Here is a 20727-nt window from a genome sequence, read left to right on the forward strand (position 1 = left end):
TGACTCCCCCCGTTCCTCTTACTGAGCAAAAAACCTTTCTTTTTCTCTCATGTTGATGGCGTTGCGTATCTACCTGTAAGCATATTATTTAGCGATTGGTATATTTATAATTTGAATGTTACTATGGAAAATATATTAACATGTTGATAGATGTTTGTACTTTCGATATTGGAAACACATTATTTATATTCAGTTTGGTCCACTTGTTATTGGTCTTTTCAAACCCTTTTAACTTTTAAAATCTATATGGGATGGCATTATTGAGAAGATAGAATATCATTTGGCTGGATGGAAGAGAATATATTTGTCAAGGGTGGAGGGGTTACCTTGATTAAAAGGACTTTATCTAATCTACCCACCTTTTTCATGTCTCCTTTTCCCTCCTGGTTGGAGTTGCCAACTGCAGAGAGAAGTTGTGGTGGGACTTTTTGTGTGGTGGTATTGGTGAAGAATTCAATTTCCATTTGGTTAGTTGGATTAAGGCTTGTTTTTTGATCTCTAAAGGAGGGCCGGGGGCCCGTAATTTACTTTTATTCAACCGAACTCTTTTGGGGAAGTGCCTTTGGTGTTGTGTTCATGAGAGAGTGATGTAGGTAGTGGATTCTAATATGGAAGCACGAGGTGGTTGATGTTCTAATGAGGTTCATGATTCATATGGGGTGGGGCAATGGAAGAATCGGGAGGGGCTAGAGGGAGTCTCTAGTCAAACTAGATTTGAGATTGGTGATGGCTCTAATATTAGATTCTGTTGTGATGTGGTGTGGGGATTAGGCCCTCAAGGCAGCTCTGAACTCTTTTTCAGTTTGGCTCGTTGTAAGGATGCCTCCATGGCAAACCATTTGGTTCTTTTTAGCGACCCTCATTAGTGGAATGTTAACTTTCTTAGAGCGGCTCATGATTGAGTGATGGATCTCTTTTTCTCCTTTTTTTAATTTGTTATACTCCCTCAGATTGAGATGGGGTGACGAATACAAGCTTTGTTGAGTATCTTCCAAGAGAGGGTTGTTTGATGTTATATCATACTGTAATGTCGTCGTCGGGTGGGGTCAGTTACTTGTAGGAGTTTGATTAACGGTGAGGATTGTTGTATAGTATGCGTTTGCAACGTGCAATTAATCTGAGTAAAGTTCTCTTACGTTATCAAAAAAAAAAAAAAAAATTGTCGTCGTTCCCATGATAGCACTCCTTCCCTTGGAGGAGTATTTGGCAGAATAAGACTCCTTTGAGAGTGGTGTTCTTTGCTTGATTTGCTGGCTTCGGAAAAATTCTAACCATGGATAATATCTCAATTTCAACAAGCCAAGTCACCTTCAAATTCAATTGGCCAGATTGGACTTACCCTCAATCTCAACAGGTTAGATGTCACATTGGGTTAGCCCAAACCCATCAATCTGATGCTTCCAACCCAAACCGATTACGTTCGTTCGGAGGTCAGCTGATATAAAAATTAACATTCCAACAATGTTAGGGTCGGTAAGGGTGTATAAGCGGTTGTGGTTAGCGGTTATTGGTTAAAATCGCTAACCGCAATCACGTAAGGCGGTTATTGGATGTTAATAACCGCAACCACTTCGCTTAGGCGGTTAGCGGTTATTCAAACCAATAACCGGCGGTTTTATAACCTCTTTTTTCTATATGGGCTTCATTGTGCCTATTTTTGGGCTTATTTAAATAGTTTTGGGTCAAAGTGTTTCAAAAAACAATGAATATGATGAAACCCTATCCTTAATTCGTATTTAAAACGGCATTGTTTTGGTGTTAAACACCGAAACAACGTCGTTTTAATGTTATATTTTTAATATAAAATATATAGGCAGTTATTAACCGCTTTTTTCTGCCCCTTAAACTACTAACTGCCCCGCCTTAGGTGGTTAGCGGTTTTTTATAACCGCCTACTAAAGCGGTTATGCGGTTAGCGGTTGAGAGGCGGTTATAACCGCCCCGTTTGTACACCCCTAGGGTCGGGTGTTGGATTGAGGGTGTCGGTAAACCCAACATATCTGACCTGACATACCACTTATTATATATAGTTTTAGTACTTTTTGTATATAGAATTTTTAATATTTTAAAATTGTTTCCTTAACCCTACTTTTCTCTCTTCTTTTGTTTCTTACTTTCTTTTAGCCGGCACATATTCTAGTTTTTCACTCTCTTCTCTTTTATTTCTACTCTCATTGCTCTTCTCTTCTCTTCCGTTCCCTTTTCTTCTCTTTTCTTCTACCCTTTCGTGGTTTTGCTAGCTGCCGCTTACCTAATGTCTTCTCTTTGCCATCTCTGATCTTCTTTCAGCTCCGTTTCTCTCTCGTTTGCTCTCTATTGCTCTGTCCCCCAGCATTTCCTCTGCAATCGTCGTACTTTTTAAAAAAATTTAGTAGGTAAGAGATCAAAGGTAAAAGTCGATTGGTTGGTTCTTTCGGTTTGGCCGTTGGTGTGAGCTAAGTTTGGACCCAAGGGGGCTGGTGCTCAGCCCTAGCGCTTCGTGTCAATTGTATTGAATACCTCTCAATGTGAGGGTTCCTCGTATTATATAGAAATTGTCTAGGTATTTACAGGCTGTATCTCAGCGATTACAGCAATCTAGGGAAATAAATAAGGTAACTAAAATCTACCTATTAATTACAATATACTATAGCTATAATACAAGAACATGCCATAACTAGAAAGACTAATTAAGGCTAAATATATAATGATATATATAGACCGTATCTGACTGACATCCCCCCTCAAATTGATGCTGGTCGATCAAGAAGCATCAATTTGCCCACAAGGAACTGATGACGCTGTCGTGTCATAACCTTCGTGAAGACATCAGCTATCTGGAGATCAGTGGAAACATGAGGAAGAGAGATAACACGAGTGTCCAAGGCTTCCCGAATAGAATGACAGTCTACCTCAATATGCTTCGTACGTTCATGGTAAACAGTATTAGCAACTATTTGAATGGCACTAGTATTATCAGCATAAAGAGGAGTAGAATCAGTTTGAGAAAAACCAAGCTCAGCCAGAAGCCCACGAAGCCAGACAATCTCAGAACAAGCAGCAGACATTGCCGGTATTCGGATTCAGTAGATGATTTAGAAACGCGAGCTTGCTTCTTACTCTTCCAAGAAATCAAAGAATCACCAAGAAACATGCACAAACCCGTGACAGACCGCCGAGTGTCAGGACATCCTGCCCAATCCGCATCACTATAAGCAACAAGGCGAAGAGGAGAGCCGGTTGGAAAGAACAACCCACGGCCAGGGGACCCTCGAAGATATCGAATGATACGTCGAACAGCAGCTAAATGAAGATGGCGTGGAGTTTGCATAAACTGGCTAACCTGCTGGACAGCGAAGGAAATATCAGGCCGAGTAATAGTCAAATAGTTCAAGCTGCCTACCAACTGTCGGAACACAGTAGGATCAGAGAGAAGATCACCCTCCTCACTTCGATATTTCACATTAACCTCCATAGGAGTATCCACCGAAGAAGAATCTTGAAGACCAGCTAGACTAATCAAGTCCTGGGTATATTTGTGTTGATTCAAGAATATACCAAAAGAATCAGTGTGCACCTCCAACCCCAAAAAATACGTAAGAGGACCAAGGTCTTTCATATGAAAAGAGTCTTGAAAATTCCGCTTGAGATGTGCAATCAAACTGGAGTCGGTTCCCGTAATAACGATATCATCCACATACACAAGTAAAAGAACAATACCAGTTTGAGTCTTGCAAAGGAACAAAGAAGAATCATATTGGCTTTGGACAAAGGACAAGCGAAGCAGAGTAGACCTGAATTTTTCAAACCATGCCCGGGGAGCCTGTTTTAAGCCATAGAGAGACCGCTTTAACTTACACACAGCGGCAGATGGAGAAGAAAACAAACCCGGAAAAGGAGTCATGTAAATATCCTCTTTGAGATCACCATGAAGAAAAGCATTTTTGACATCCATCTGGTGAAGTGGCCAGCCTTGGGAGGCGGCAATAGAAATAATTGTACGCACTGTGGTCATCTTCGCGACCGGAGCAAATGTCTCCTTGTAGTCCACCCTATATTCTTGCCTATTCCCAAGAGCAACTAATCGGGCCTTATACCGATCCAGAGTCCCGTCAGAGCGAAGCTTAATCGAGTAAACCCATTTACAACCAATGGCTTTAACATGAGAGGGGCAAGGAACCACATCCCATGTATGATTGTCTTGGAGAGCCCGAAGTTCCTCATCCATCGCTTTCCGCCAACATTCATATTTTACAGCCTCGGAAAAACATGTAGGGATGGAAATAGAAGATAAAGTAGCATTATAAGAAGTGTGGGAAAAACCATACCTATCAGGAGGACGTGATACCCTAGTAGAGCGTCGAGGACCAGACTCATGAACTGTCTCAGATGGCGGGTCAATCGGAGGAGTTGTCGGAACAGTTTCAGATGAAGGGTCAGTCTCGGTAAGGGGCAAAGTTGGTAGACGTCGAGTATACACAATTCCATGTTTGAACTGCTCAGGCAAAAGAGGCAAGTCATCAAAACAAGGTAGAATACTAATCTCAGACAATAATTCAACATGTGTAGAAAAGAAACATTGATTCTCAAAGAAAACAACATTACGAGATATACAAATTTTGTTAGAACAAGGATCATAGCAAACATAACCTTTGTGAGAAATACTATAACCCATAAAGGCACATTTAATAGACTGAGCAGAAAGTTTGTGACGTTCATGAGGAGGTAAATGAACAAAGCAAACACATCCAAAAGTATGCAAATCAAGATAGCTAGGATGCTGATGATGCAATCGATAATAAGGAGAATCAAAATTCAAGACCTGAGAGGGCAGTCTATTAATTAAGTAAACTGCGGTAGATAATGCCTCAACCCAGAATTTAGAAGGAACAGATGACTCAAGCAATAAGGTGCGAACAACGTCCAAGAGATGTCGGTTCTTTCGTTCCGCCACCCCATTTTGTTGCGGAGTATAAGGACAAGAGCGCTGAGAGACAATTCCTTTGTGGTGTAAGAAATCATGAAACTCGCGAGACATGTATTCTCCACCAGAATCAGACCTCAAAATCTTAATACTTGTAGAAAATTGGTTCTCAATATACGCTACAAAGGTCTGAAAAACAGACAGGACCTCAGATTTGGCCCGAAGAAAATAGACCCAAGTATACCGACTGAAATCATCTATGAATGTCACAAAATATTTATATCGAGCATGAGAAATTATAGGAGAAATGCCCCATACATCACTATGCACAATATCAAAGCATTTTGCAGCACGACTTACCATGAGAAGAAAACGAAAGAGTTTTACTCTTACCAAGCTTGCATACAGAACAGTCAAATGACAAATTTTTAGAAACACGTTCTTTATTGCCTAACAAACCAGAATTTAACATATGAGACAGAATAACAGAGTTTGGATGACCCAAACGTTTGTGCCATACTTCGTTCGGAGTGTTAACTGTCATACAAGCCAAAGATAAACAACTAGGAATTGAAAAGTGCAGTGGAAATAGTCTGCCAACTTTAGGCCCCTTCGCGAGTATCTTCCCCGACACCTGATCCTGCACAAGACAACCATTACGAGAGAAATGGACATCACAGTTTTTTTCAACTAACTGGCCAACTGAAATAAGACTACTAGAAAGTCCAGGAGATACATAAATATCTCTGAATGAAGGATTGATATCTCCTACTTCAGTAATAGCTAAATGACTCCCATTAGCTACTTGAATATGGGATGAACCATGATATGGACGAACATTGCAAAGAGTATCGGACGATTTGGTCATATGATTGGATGCAGCAGAATTAATAAGCCAAGACTTAGAAGAAATAGTACTATTACCTTGGAGCCCTAAGGCTGAAAAGGCTGACATAATCATCTGCTGGACCATTTCAGGAGTAAGAATAGCTGATCCGGCCGCAAAAGAAGCTGAGGACATCACTGGAGCAGAAGAGGTGTTCACTGCAGCCTGATAGGCAGTAGCTTGACGATTCTGAGGTCGAATGGGACATTCTTTGATAAAGTGGCCCTGTTTCTTACAGTAGTTGCAAGATTTCTTTGCACAGTTGGCAGCAATATGACCATACTCCTTGCAGCTGAAACGCTGGACCTTGCGCATATCCTTACCCTTCCCTTTCCCATGGGCTGCATAGGCTACTGGATTCGGGTTGGAATCTTGCTGGAACGTAGCCTGTGTGAGAAGACGCTGCTCCTGGCGAAGTAACTCTCCAAAACAAACATCCAAAGATGGAGAAGGATCCCGATTCATTAAATTTGAGCGAATAACCTCAAATTCAGGGCGCAATTTCATCAAAATGGAGCGTCAGATGGCAGGTTGGAAGAGAATGTATCTCTCTAAAGGAGGTCGTATAACTCTCATTAAGAGTACGCTCTCTAATCTTCCGACTTACTTTATGTCTTTGTTTCCGATTCCTATGAGTGTAGCTAAAAGACTTGAAAAAATTCAAAGAGACTTCTTATGGGGAGGGATGGGAGACGAGCCTAAGCTACATCTTGTAAATTGGAACCAAGTCTGTCGTCCCCTTCGGTACGGCGGGCTTGGCATTCGTAATTTGCATCAGTTTAATCAAGCTCTATTGGGTAAATGGCTTTGGAGATATGCTAATGAGAGTGAGGCTCTATGGTATAAGGTTATCAAAGCTAAATATGAAGATCAGGAGGGTGGTTGGTGCACTAAGGAGGTTTCGGGTTCCCATGGTGTGGGCTTATGGAAGCACATTCGTCAAGGTTGGAATTTTTTTGCCAAAGGTATTCGGTATGAGGTAGGGGAGGGTTCAAAAGTTCGCTTTTGGCAGGACATTTGGTGTGGGGACTCCTCTTTGAAGCATGCTTTCCCGTCTTTGTTCAGCATAGCCAGACACAAAGAAGCTTGGGTGAAGGATAACTTTATTTGGAGGAATGGGGTTGTCGAATGGAATGTCACTTTTGGTGCGGTCAGTTCAGGATTGGGAGATGGATTTGATTTCTTCTTTCTTCGACCTGTTGTACTCGCACAAGATATCCATAGGCTCTATGGATTGTATTAGATGGTCTTCGTCTAAGGAAGGCAATTTCGAGGTTAAGTCTCTCTTCAAGGCTATGTGCAAATGTGACCATGAGGTGTTCCCTTGGAAGAGCATTTGGCGTACTAAGGTCCCTTTGCGAGTGGCTTTCTTTGGGTGGACTGCGGCTTTAGGCAAAATTTTGACTCACGACAACCTGCGGAAGAGAAACTTAGTGGTAGTTGAATGGTGTTGTATGTGCAAGAAGAATGGAGAGTCGGTTGATCATCTTCTTCTCCATTGCGAGATTGCAAGTGTCCTTTGGCATACTATTTTTAATCGGTTTGGGCTGTCTTGGGTCATGCCTTGCAAGGTGAGGGGCTTGTTCGATGGTTGGTGGTCGGGAGGTCGTTCCCGAAGTGCGGTAGTGTGGAAGATGATTCCTTTGTGTCTTATGTGGTGTATTTGGAATGAAAGGAATGCTAGATGCTTTGAGGACTCCACTAGGACTATAGAGGAATTGACTCATTTTTTCTTCTTTACTTTGTATTCCTGGACGGCCGCTTGGCTAGCTCCTATAGGGATTAGCTTCTCTGATTTCCTTTTTCATTTCTCTCCCTCTTAGGCGCTCTCTTTTATACTTCCCGTGTATGTGGGTTGCGCCCCTCTACGCTCTTTTATATCATATTTACTTATCAAAAAAAAAAAAATTTCATCAGGAATTGATCTCTCTTGCTTTGCTCATGAACTGTCTGAACAGCAGAGAGAGATGCAGCAGGTACCTTCGCATAAACCATATCAGAGAATTCTCCCCACAAATTTTGAAAACCAGAAAAATACTCCGGAATGGAGAGATTGCCTTGAGTGTAACTAGCAATCTCATATTCCAGTTGAAAACGGCGTGCGGTATTGTCCTGATGACAAACTTTCAACAAATACTCCCACATAGTCTTCGCAGTCTTATAGGGCCTCAGATTGAGCACAATAAGAGGATCAACAGACCCTAAGATCCAAGACATCACACGTGCATCCTTGACCTTCCACTTAGCCAACTCCTTAGTTTCCGTAGGAGTTGGATCACTACCGTCAATATGGCCCCACAACTCTTTTCCCATAACAAATAATTGAAACTGGGAATTTCAGTAAAACGAACCCCAAAAGCCTCGCTAGAAGACATGATGAAATAAGAAAATTAGAAATTAAAACACCTGATAAAGGAGTAATAGGCCCACCAGATCTGTTGGACAGCAAGCCCAAGTCCACACAAGTCAAACACCAATCAGCAACCCCAAACAGCAACTAAGCCCAAGCCCAGCAAACCCAAAGTTACCAGCAACTAAAAATATGAGCCCACAGCTACCAATCAAGCCCAAGCCCACCAAACAGCACCCAAACAGCAACCAAACAGCACCCAAATAACACCTCACGTCTTCACCAAACAGAAACAGCAACCAAAACGATCATGCGACCACGCTGCCGTCAGCCCAAATCCTCCAGAATCGCCGACAGCCCAAAACGACCACGCCGCCGTCAGCCCCTACTCCTCCAGAATCGCAGACAGCCCCAAATCCTTCACGACCACGCCGCCGTCAGCCCCAAATACACCAGAATCGCCGACAGCCCAAAAACGACCGACAGCCTAGATCGCCGACAGCCACCAAGGAGATCGCCGAAAGCCCAAGTCTGCCGACAACCACCACAAATCGCCGGAAACGCTCCACACCACACCAAAATAGAATCCGCCACACCTGAACCTGCCGACAGCACCAAATCTCCGACAACCCAGATCGCCGACAGCCACCAAGGATTCTCCACAACCTCCAAAGGCTCTCCCGACAGCCACTAATCAATGTAGACTGCCTCGACCCTCAACAAAAAACTGCCAAATAGCAGTTTAGAACCCACCAGAATGATCGAAGTTATCGACCGCCACAAAAAAAAAAAACAACAGGTAACTGAAAACCTAGAACAACCCTAATTTAGATGATGGCTCTGATACCATGTCAATTGTATTGAATACCTCTCAATGTGAGGGTTCCTCGTATTATATAGAAATTGTCTAGGTATTTACGGGCTGTATCTCAGCGATTACAGCAATCTAGGGAAATAAATAAGGTAACTAAAATCTACCTATTAATTACAATATACTATAGCTATAATACAAGAACATGCCATAACTAGAAAGACTAATTATGGCTAAATATATAATGATATATATAGACCGTATCTGACTGACACTTCGTTAATACCACATCAAAAAAAAGTGCCAGCTATGAAATTGTTGTAACCTCTTTTATGGTCCCTTGAGGAATACATTCCAACAGTTAGAAAATTTTGAAGGATTTGACTGAAAAAAATCAACAACACAAGGGCCAAAGTGAAACAAGTAACAAAGTACGACCAAAAGGTATTTTGTCCTTTTCATAGTAGTAGTTGTAATCAATTTGCATAGCTTATTCTAGGAAGTCTGTTATGTTAACTACTGTGCTAGATAAACAACTGCATTTACTTCAGTCTACGAAATAAGAAAGTCAAGTTACATATGTGCTTATGAACTAAATCTTCATCTACCTCTTGACCTGTAATAATAGTGCTGTAGAAATACTTATCCCTCTTTCTCTCTCTCTCCCTTGGTGTTCGCTTGCATGCTGGATAATTTGCATCTTTTGGTTGCTATTTTAATGTTTTTATAAATATTTTTTATTGACAGTCGATTAGTGGTTCTGGAAGGGACTCTGTTGGAGATATTTTGGATGACTTCCTGCGTCAAAGGTTTGGTCCAGATTCTTATGAACGTGTTGAAATGGGAATTCTTCCTTCTAAGAAGGCAGCTGCTTTAAACAAGTTCAACAACAAGGAGTGTGGGAGATTTGTGTTTTTATTAGAATTTCGTGCGTGTCTTCCTAGCATCAAACTATCATCAGTTGATACTGTGATCATATTTGATAGTGACTGGACCCCCATGAATAATTTCAAAGCTCTGCAAAAGATAACAATCGATTCACAACTTGAGCAGATAAAACTTTTCCGCCTATATTCATCTTTTACCGTAGAAGAAAATGTTCTAATCCTTGCAAAGCAAAATAAGATCAGTGATAGCTTACAGAACATAATCCAGAGTACTTGTCATATGCTGCTCATGTTGGGGGTATCTCAATTATTTGATAATTTGGATAAGTTCCATAGTGCCAATACCCCTGCTCCTAGTGCAAGTTCTGTGTCTGAACAATCACTTCTGAAAGATGTAGTCCAGGAGTTCTTGTCCATCCTTCAGAATGGTGAAGACACTGGCACAACTAACTCGTCTATGATTTTGAGAGTTGAACAAGTTGGAGGAATTTACAGCACAAGTTCATTGCCCGGTGAGCGTACAGTTCTATTGTTGGATGAAGCTCAACCCCATATATTTTGGACAAAATTGTTGGAGGGAAAGCATCTTCAATGGAAATATCCTTTTGGTTCATCTCAAAGGATCCGGAAAAGGGTTCACCATGAGTTGCCAAAGAGACCAGAAGTGGAGAATGATCAAGTTGTAAAGAAGCGCAAGAAGATGCTCAACAGTAATGTTGATCCGACCTCTCTGAAACCTGGACTAGAGGAAAAAATAATTTCTAGAGACGATGAAGGTAAGTGGCTGATGAGACAAATAATTTCACTTTGTTGTGACATTCTCCATTATCCTTGATAAGGCTTTTGTTGGTGCAAGGAGATTCAGTGTTATCCTTGGTAGGGAAGGATTTTACATTTCTTTAATCCTAAATTTAGCTTGCTATGGCATCCCTTACTTCTGCAGGTGCAGATACTGTGACTCCATCTTTGTGTAGGTCAACTGCTCTTGTGAATGATAGCCTTCATGCACAAACAGCTCCTACCACACTTCGGCTGGTTAATAGTATCTCAGAATCACTGGAAGGTAATATGGTTGAATCTGAGGATCAAAGAAATTTGCGTGATGAGCAGGAGAGTCTTCATCTTCTTTTGAAGCCACAGATAGAAAAACTATGCCAAATTCTAAAACTCTCGGTATGTATGAAACTCATTCCCCTCCTGATAATATTATATTTATAATACTTGTTGATCTGCCATATTTCTTTTCCTCTACAATGATATCAATACATGTTATGTTAATGCAGGATGATGTCAAGGGCATGGTTGAAAAGTTTCTTGAGTATGTGATGAATAATCATCATGTCAACAGAGAACCAGCGACAATATTGCAGGCTTTTCAGATATCTCTGGTTAGAATTTTTCCCCATTCTCTTTTTAATGGAAAAGAAAAATATTCATTCTCTTAATCTTTAACTATTGTCTATCATCTGTTTGTTTGTGAAGTATCTGTCCAATCCTGAATGAAATGTAATTGGTGATCTTTTCTGTATATGAATATTTGAAATGCAATTAAATGTATGCTTACTCTTTCTATCAACTTAGAATTGTTATTTAATTCTTTAATATTTATATTTTTATCCTATTTTATTTCTTTTCCGTTCAGATGTCATAGCGTCTTCATCATCCAGGCCTCTGTTTCCTCTGGCAAGCATACATGAAAAAGCAATTTTTCCGTTTAGGATGTATTCAGCTTAATGCATGTTGGTTCAATGAATGACCTAACAGCACTCTCAAAAAATGGAGAATTGAGGGTGTAACTTGCCTAGCCTTTTATAGAGATCATATAATGTCTTTCTGTGTAGTCTTTTTGTACGTGGATATTTTTAACTGATTTAACTGGCAATATCTCTTGCAACACGTGTAAAAGCCTGCACTCCCACTCGCAAAGAAAGGATATTGCTCTCAAAAAGTTTTATCAAGCTTTTGTAAGTAAATGTCCACAGTAGTTAGACCAAACTGATATGGAATACCCAGTAGGCAAAGTGAAGGAAAATTGGTATATATTTGAAAAGTTCATACATTGTTTGAGCACATGAAAATGTTTGCTCTATATATTGTCCACTTGGGAGGCTAGTGGACTGGAGTCTAGCCAGAATTGGTCCAAAATCAATATCAGTACAGTGGATCTCTCTTGTTTGTGCGTATTGTAGTTGCTACTGGCAGGGAGAGAGATGATTGTTTTTGAGAAAAGCTTTGTACAGTGCAGGACGTTAGCTTCCTTACTGCTAAACGGCATTATTGCACTCAAGTTAAAAATAAAGCTCAGCCTAAAAACATCATGTGGCTAGTTATACTTGGAAAGACTCAAGGCTGATCCTTTAGAACTTCTATCCAGCTAGTCCTCTCTCTCTGATGAATGTTTGGGAACTCTTTTGTTTCTACTTGTGTTTGACCATGCCGCCAACAAAGCTGCTTGTTTTCTTTTTGCCCTAAACAGCTTTGTATCTTTTTTTAGGTTGAACAAGACTTTCATTCATTGAAAATAATGAACACAAATATTTAAACATGTCATTATATATTTTACTATTGTACTGGACTTGTGTTTGCATGTCTGCAATTTTTTTTTTTTCTTTTTCCATAATACTATGGCATTTCTAACAAGATGTTTTACTGGTGCATTGTTCAAATTTCAGTGTTGGACTGCAGCTTCATTGCTAAAGTACAAAATTGACCACAAAGAATCGCTGGCACTTGCAAAGCAGCATTTAAATTTTGACTGCAAGAAAGAAGAGGTGGACTATTTTTACTCATTGTTGCGCTGTCTGAAGAACATATTTTTATACCGTACAGGAAATTGTAAAGTTATGAAGTCTTCAAGTGTCTCGGGTTTATCAACTAAAGGTGTTACGAAGGAGCCTTCACATGCAAGGCTTCCACAACCAACAATATCTAACTTGCAAAAGGTGAAGGGAGATGTTGAAGCCTGGTCACTGCATGAAGAATTCTCTGATAAACAAGTCCTTTCCCAGCTAGCAAAGAAAGATGTTTCAAAAAGTATCAAAGAAATTCGGAAGAAGTGTGACAAGCAGTTGATGAAACTCGATCAGAAGCAACAGGAAGAAAAGGATAAGATTAAGAGAACTACCGAGGAAGAAAAGGCACAGCTTGAGAAAAGGCACAGAATGGAGTCAACTATAATCTGTGCTTATTTACAAAGTAATTTTTCTATGAGAATAGATAAACTTAAGATAATGGATAACGAACATGCAAAAAGAATTGAAGAACTGGACTACCAGATGGAGATACGCCTTAAGCGTCTTGAGGAAGCACTGCTGGTTGCAAAGAAAAACGTGGTTGAGAGGAGGGACCTTTTGGTGGAAGAAGTGAAGTCCTGGGCTCAAGTTGAGCTATTAAATAAGACACCTTCAAATAAACCTGGGCATGGGGTGAAATGCTTGAAGACTTGTGACCGAATTGCAGCTCATGATGGTTCCGAGAATGTTGCACTTGTTTCTGGTCATCTTTCAGAAGAACATTGTCCTGACAGACCTGTACAAAGCTCACCAGGCAATGGACTGGGATTTTATGGAATTTCTGAAACTGTTCCTGACGAAGCTGTAGGATGCTGCAGTGCTGTTGAAACTCCAGCTCTCCTGTGTAGGCAGGATAGTGTGAGTGATGAATTAAATACCATGGCTCCTGAGGGTGTCTCAGTTACAGGATTTGAGAACTGCAATGGAGCTGGCAGTTCAGGTGATGATCAGGTTAACATTGACTCAGTTAATCCTTGTTCCAAAGAGCATAATGCTGATGAAGCCACGTCTAGCAATCCAGATGCAGAGGTCCCACTGAAATTGCCTGAAACTGTCAATTCCAATGATGGTCAGCAAAATGTTATCTCCGTGAATCAACCATCAGAAGAACAAAGGGCTGACCGATCCAGTGTGCCAAATAAAGGGGTCCCATTGGGAGTGCCAGAAACTGTCAGATCCAGCAATGGTCCAGAGAATCTCTCCTCTGTGAGTCCACCTTCATCTGATGAACAAATTCCTAATGGAGCCACATCAAACATGGCTGATGGAGAAGTTCAATTGGTAGTGTGTGAAGCGGCTCCTTGTAAAGTAGTGGAGGTTGATAACATCAACAATCAGAATGATAGAGCATATGCTGTGGCCTCAGATAATTTTACTGGAGTCGACCAGCAAGATGCAGCAAGTAATACCATCCATCAAAACCCTCATTCTCAGGAGCTTTTCCTGGTAAATTCACCTTCAGTGCAGCCCATGACAAACTTGGCTCAAGGTGGTCCTGTGCCATGTAATCAGGTAGTGTATGTTACTATCATAATGCACATATCAAGGAATGTAATTTTGTTCTGAGGACGGAACAATGTAATATTATTGTAGTTTTTAAAGGGTTTCTGAACACATGTAGAGATATGTATGCTATAACATTCTTGGTTAATTGTTAATCTGATTTCATTTTGTCTATTGTCCATATTCTCCTACAATAATATCTGTCAAAAGAATTGAAAAGAAAAGAGTCAGTTTAGCTGCCCAATTCTTACTAATGAATCCATATATGTCCAGGCACTCCAAGATGAATGTACCCTACCATACACAGCTGCTGGGTTGCCAGTTGGGGAAGACCCAGTTACTGACATGCAGAATACTCCGCAACAAGTTGAACTTTTAGCATCCCATCAAAATGATGCTGTACTTTCCAGAATAGAGCCTGTAATGCAAATACAGTTACCATCTACTGATTCACATTCTGGCAACAGTGCTTCTGACTTACATTCAGCTGGTAGAGTTGAACATGTGCCAAGCTTTGAAGGCCATACGTCCAGCCAATTTGCTCAGATTCCCATGCAAGTGGTTGAGAACCCTGTTGAGCTTTCAGAACAAGCTGTTTTGCAACCTTCAACATCACATGTGTTGCATTTTCCCATTGATGAACCTATAGGTGGCTTGCGAACACAATTATCAGACACAAGGAGTATGCCCATTGCCACAGAATTTAGTAATCGTCCTATACAAACTGCACCCCCTGTGGCATCCCGCATGCCTATGATTTTGTATCCTGACCCGCTTCAAAACGAGTTGGAAAGAATACGTAAAGAAACAGATCACACGATCAAAATTCATGAAGATATGGTCCGTTTCCAGTTTACTTGGTTGCTTGATGTAGTTATAATCTTTTTTCATTATCTAACAGCTAAGTTTTTCTTTTTGAGCAGAAGTTGCAGGTCAAATCTGATTGTGAGAAGGAGATTGAGGAGGTTGTTGCTCAAATTCGTAGAAAGTATGAGACTAAAATTCAGGAGATGGAAGCTGAGTTTGATATTAAGAAGAAGGAACTGGATGTAAATCATACCAAAGTGCTGATGAACAAAATCTTGGCTGACGCTTTCAGGTCTAAATGCATGGCACCTGGTTCATCAGGAAAGCAAGGTATGTTGCATCTCATTCCTTTTTAACGATTAGTGTTCATTTCATTAGTTGGCTGCTCAAATTTAGATGTTAAGATGAGTAATGTTGTTTACTTAAGCTCTGTAGTTGATGCAGAATGTATACCTTGGTCCTTAGACTTTATTTCTGTATAACTTAGGGCATGTTACAAATCATGCTTCTGCTTCATGTTTTCTAATCAATTGAAAATCTGTTTTTGTATGAAAGATATAACTTCTTGTGTAGGATGCTTCTTCACTTTTGGAATAGAGCTATCACAATGGTCGACTATATGTTGGAAACTGGTTCACTTGACATCACCGCCCACTTGTGCGCGTGAGCAGCTTTCGCACTTACAAAAGAGTGTCTTTTTCTTCCCCCTCTCCCTGCAGCTCCTCTTCCAAAGAAGAAAAAGCAAATAAAAAACGTAAACTAGGTTAAATACAAAAAAAAATCTATGATGATTGAGAGGAAGAAGTAGATACAATGATTAGTGGATTTCATGCATATAAAAAAACGATTCAGTAAATATGAATTTTGAATAGTAACAATGATGTAGGACAGTCAACAAAAGTCTAAAAGCGAAGAGAAAATAGGAGAAAAAGAAGAAATAGAACCAGGAGAAGAAAGAAAAGTTAAGAGGAAGAAGAGGACGACAAAACCATGTCAATAATATTATTCATCAAAATCTGCTAATACAAATGAAAAGTAGTAACATACTTGGGCTAATGACCCGCTAAAATAACATAAAGTCCAAAAATAACTAATAAAACAAAGATGGAAAATTAATAACAAGCCCGATAATGATCTATCTCTCAATCACCCAACCACAAGATCTTGGGCTGGTGTGATCTGTGGCACATGTATGGTGCTCCCTATCACTCTCCTGTGGTGGGAAGAGCTCGACCTCGTCGAGTTTAGCTCACGGTAGACCTGGTAGTACTATGAAAAGCATAATCATCTGCTGCAAGTTCTCCTCGGGAATCCATGAATCTAGTCGGCCCTTCCAACAGACTAGAAAATACTGAACTCCTCCATCCCTGGGAAAAACAACCTGCTCATGTAAAAAGATATCAATACATTCTTGATGTGCTGGTGGGAGGGGTTGCTGTGTAGGATCATGCCTAGGGTAGGTGTTGGGGAAAAGGGGAGGTTATTCAAGAGGATTGTCTGGAAGAATGGTGTGGACTGGATACGCAATTAGTTCCCTTACATTGAATGTGGAGCTAATACCAGGATCAGGTGGAACATCACTGACAAACACATTTGGTGTATCCCACTGCAACACTTTCAAAGGCCCAACACTATGAGCTTGTAGTTTTCGAACAGGTCCAAGTGGAAACTGTTCGAATAATCTGGACCATGACATTGTTCCAAATATTGAAGTCATTGAGATGCTGACTTAAGTCGACCTCAATTTTATATTGGGTACGGCTTGCTTGAATTTGTTTTCGAGTCTCACCATGAAGATCATGACTGACAACTGTGTTGGTTGACTTAGAAACTCTACAAGTGCAAACCCACTTGAACCTGTGCATTGTCCTAAGCATAGGAAACCTTTTGACACCTACTGACAGGATCAAAAGGTAGGTTCAGAAAAATTTACCACCTTAAAGTCGTCTGAGAGCCCAGAACTTTTATTTTGGTGGCTCTTGAGAATCCTCAGAATTCTCTTTAGGCTGTTCAGACACAAAACTTATCATACATACACTGGGTATTTCAAGACCACTTCCTTGCTGACCTCTCTGACTCAGACACCAATTATTGGTGGTTTTTATGTGGTCGTTGAGGTCTTCCTATTGATTTTGGATGCTTTTTAATTGATCTAGCAAATATTTGCTAAAAGTTTCAAATTGGGTGGAGTCAATGACAGCTTGGGATGGCAGACTAACGGGCTTACTGAAACAAATTATTGAATATTTAATCAAGAGGTCCGATTAATCATGAGGTTGTATGAGCATGGCAAGTTTATCTCTAGTTATGAATGTAACATAGTTTTGTATTCAATTACTAAACATAGTGGATGAGGGTTGTGTTTTGTAAGAGCAAAAGTGAAAGACAAAATATAAATTAGTTATATACTTAAATACTAAACATAGTGGATTTGTGTTATGTGTTTTATACAAATGGAAAAAAAATCGTGCCTATTTGTCTCGTCTGGACTATTTGGAGGGAGAAATAATAGGAACTTTGAGGACTTGGAGAGATCATTAGAAGATATTCTTTCCACGTTTCTGCGTACTTTGTAGCTTTGGACTGCGGGATATCTTTCCCCTTTGTCGATTAGTTATGCTGATTTTTTTATTCGTTTTTATTTTTCTACTTAGGTGTTTCCTCATGTATACTTCCAGTGTACCTAAGGGCACCTTACACTTTTAATAAAGGACAAAGTTTTATTCCAAACTGAGTTGGAGGAATTTTCTTCAACGTAGTCTATATAAGTGATTATTACTTTTAATTAAACATGATTATTACTTAAAAAAAATGGAAAAAAAGGTACAAAAATGGAAAAAGAAACGAATGAGAGTATTTGATTGGCAGGTAACCTTTTGTTTTGTTCCTCTTTCCTCGGAAAGGCAATCAAAGGTTATGGTTTATCTTTGGACAAATTTGGTGGTAAAAAGCTGGTGGAGGGTTAGCTTTCTCAGAACTAGAGCTGTGTGTTATATTATGTATGTGCCTTTTCTCAAGTTTGGCTGTAGTGTTATTTCCTCAATGGAAGTGATCTTCATGAATATTTGTTGTGTATCCACATAATATCACTAACTGCTGAATGTATATTGAATTTACATATATTTGCTAGTTTTCCCTCATCACCCCCTATATCTCATTTTCCTCGCAGATGTGAATTCGAGTTTCATGCAGCAGGTGGTTCAGCTATCGATGCAGCAAAATGCACAAGGGCCTTCTCTTGTTGCTGGTCCATCTTCAGCCAGCCTTTCTGCAGCTATCCTACAGACTACCAGTGTACCTGCAGCTATCCTACAGACTACCAGTGTACCTGCAGCTAGCCCTCATATTACAAGCCCAGCTGTGCAGTCTCACCATCCTTCGGTTTACTTGAATACTCCTACAAGACCCCCCAACATCAGCTCCATCTCCCCTCCCACAGGAAATCTCCAGATTGGCAGTGAAATTCGTGCTCCAGCCCCACATCTGCAACCTTTTAGACCTGCTACATCCATGTCTACAAACAGTCTGCCTGCTCTTCCACGTCAGCAGGCACCTGGCAACACTGCTACATCCATGTCTACAAACAGTCTGCCTTCTCTTCCACGTCAGCAGGCACCTGGCAACACTGCTACAACCCGAGTAGCACCTTCATGCCTATCTTCTGGTCCTTACAATAGGGGCCCGAGGCTTGAAACTGTCGATGAATTTGACTGTCGATCTGGTGCAAATCCACCAAATATGCCCCGACAACTATCTGAATGCGGCACAAATAGCGTGCAGGTTAATGCTGTACGTACGGCTGACATTGTTTGTTTATCAGATGATGACTAACCCACCCACCCATGATACATTGTAAGGTAACCTTTGTGCCCCCAAGAGGGCTTTTGACAATGGCCTAGTGACTAGTGAGAGAGAGCAGAGCTGGTGCCAGATGTTAATATTGTTGAAATTGTGTAGTAATGTAAAATCATTCTCTATTTCTAATTGTTAAATATTCCCTTTTTTCCCCCCCACTATTGGAAATTGAGTCTTCAACTGACAACTTTGATATTCAATCTCAGAAATATGGAAATTTTTACCCAGAAAGTTGGTACTTTTAATAATCCCGAAGGGGTGGCGCGAAGTTAATTTTTTGTTTAGTCGGGGATGATGTGATTATGTGCATGTGAGGAAGTAATTATATGTTATGCATGACAATGACAAATTCCAATTAGCGAGTAATCGTCAGATTGTAGTAGGCGTTACCGCAAAATGAAAATGATAGTTGGTACTAATATTATGTTTCATTTTTTTTTTTTTTCCTAATTTTTATTATGTTTTTTCTGCTAGAAAGATTTTTCTAGAATGAAGAAAGTAGGGATGTAAAGGTGGTTACGGTCAGTGATTATTGACAAAAATCACTAACCATAACCATCTACAACATAAAAGGCGCAATTTTAAAAGGCGCGAACGCACCATCTACAACATGAAAGGCGCAAACTTTTTGGGCTTTCTCAAGATAAACATATAACTAATTTTCAGTTTTGGGCTTTTTTTGGATCACTGTATCATTTTTTTTACCCTCATTTGTTTTTGGGTGTCCTACATCTATTAAAGTAGATAGGTAATTTTAGTAACCCAAATAATTAATTAAGCTTAGGTAGCTTAGTTAGAAGGTTAATTTGGGTTTTGGGTCACTAGCAACAACTAGAGGGGCATTTTGAGATTTGGGATTTCAGACCGGAGGTACGCTAGGGTTACCGAACGTACACTCTTGTCTGTAGTTGAGGAAGTACGCATGGGGACCACCAGACGTACGCTGACAATAGTATGTTGTACTCTGCCAATAGTACATAGACGTACTCTACTTTGGAATACCCCCTAGGTAATACTGGAACGTACGCTACAGCCTTATCGCTGTGTAAACAATATTGGACATACGCCCCAATAATACCTGGATGTTCGCTACTATTCAGAGAAGTTGGTAGCACCCTCTGCTATAAATACCGCCCTACCCACCTTACTTTCACATGCTCATTTATGCCCCCAAGCTCCCTAAACTCTATGAAAGTTTTTTGTGAGATTTTGTGTGTTTAGTGGAGAAGAGAGGAGGTTCTTAAAGTTTCGCTTCAAGGAGGTAATATCCTTAAGCCTAGCTCCTTTCTTAGCTGTTATGCTATTTAATTGCTAAATCAGTTATTGGTTTTGAGTTTCTAGCTAGGTGATGCTTTAATCTTGGCGGTTTAATAGTTTATTTTGGTTTAAGCATGGGTTAGCGTTTGATTCTTGTTGGACATATTTCATTTTTCATAGAGGCCTTGTTTTGAGATAGGAGGTTTTAAAAATCCTTTTGGTAGCTTTAGAAGTAGTTTGGGAGGATAGGAGGATGGTTGAACCAATTGAGGTTCTATCTGAAACTCTCTGGGCAGATGTACGGCCATGAGACCGGACATACGAGCCTTCTGGGCGAACGTACGGCCATGAGACCGGACATACGAGCCTTCTAGGCGGACGTACGGCCACGAGCCCTAACGTATGGTCAGAAACGTTTCAGGGAATGCCACTTTGGCCAGTCGTCCAATAGCCTCTGTTTTCATGTTCTAGGTTCGTTTTAGTTGGATTTAGAACAAATGATAGGTCTTTTCTCAGTATTCGAGGTTATGGACCCTCAAGGGAATTTTACGGAGGAACCTTAGGACTCAGGTGAGTACAAACTCACACGGATGCTTGTTGTTACTTTTCCTGCATTGCACGTTTATATATATATCAAACATGCATATTTTGCAACTGTCATAAAATACATTTTAGA

At 40.3% G+C, this 20727-nt stretch overlaps 1 protein-coding gene across 5 annotated transcripts in view; it reads left to right on the forward strand.

Moving 5' to 3' along the window:
- LOC132164272 (helicase protein MOM1) overlaps positions 1 to 18989 on the forward strand; it is a 51175-nt gene extending 32186 nt beyond the window's left edge. For all 5 annotated transcript variants that reach the window (XM_059574753.1, XM_059574752.1, XM_059574754.1 and 2 more), the window contains 7 exons: positions 9698 to 10613; positions 10781 to 11010; positions 11121 to 11225; positions 12510 to 14141; positions 14406 to 14972; positions 15056 to 15269; positions 18109 to 18989. In XM_059574753.1, coding sequence (XP_059430736.1) covers positions 9698 to 10613; positions 10781 to 11010; positions 11121 to 11225; positions 12510 to 14141; positions 14406 to 14972; positions 15056 to 15269; positions 18109 to 18770 — 4326 coding nt within the window. In that variant the 3' untranslated portion in view covers positions 18771 to 18989. The remainder of the gene's footprint in view (positions 1 to 9697; positions 10614 to 10780; positions 11011 to 11120; positions 11226 to 12509; positions 14142 to 14405; positions 14973 to 15055; positions 15270 to 18108) is intronic.
- Positions 18990 to 20727: the final 1738 nt, after the last annotated feature.

Source organism: Corylus avellana, chromosome ca10 (genome assembly GCF_901000735.1).
Source record: "Corylus avellana chromosome ca10, CavTom2PMs-1.0".
Classification (NCBI taxonomy): domain Eukaryota; kingdom Viridiplantae; phylum Streptophyta; class Magnoliopsida; order Fagales; family Betulaceae; genus Corylus; species Corylus avellana.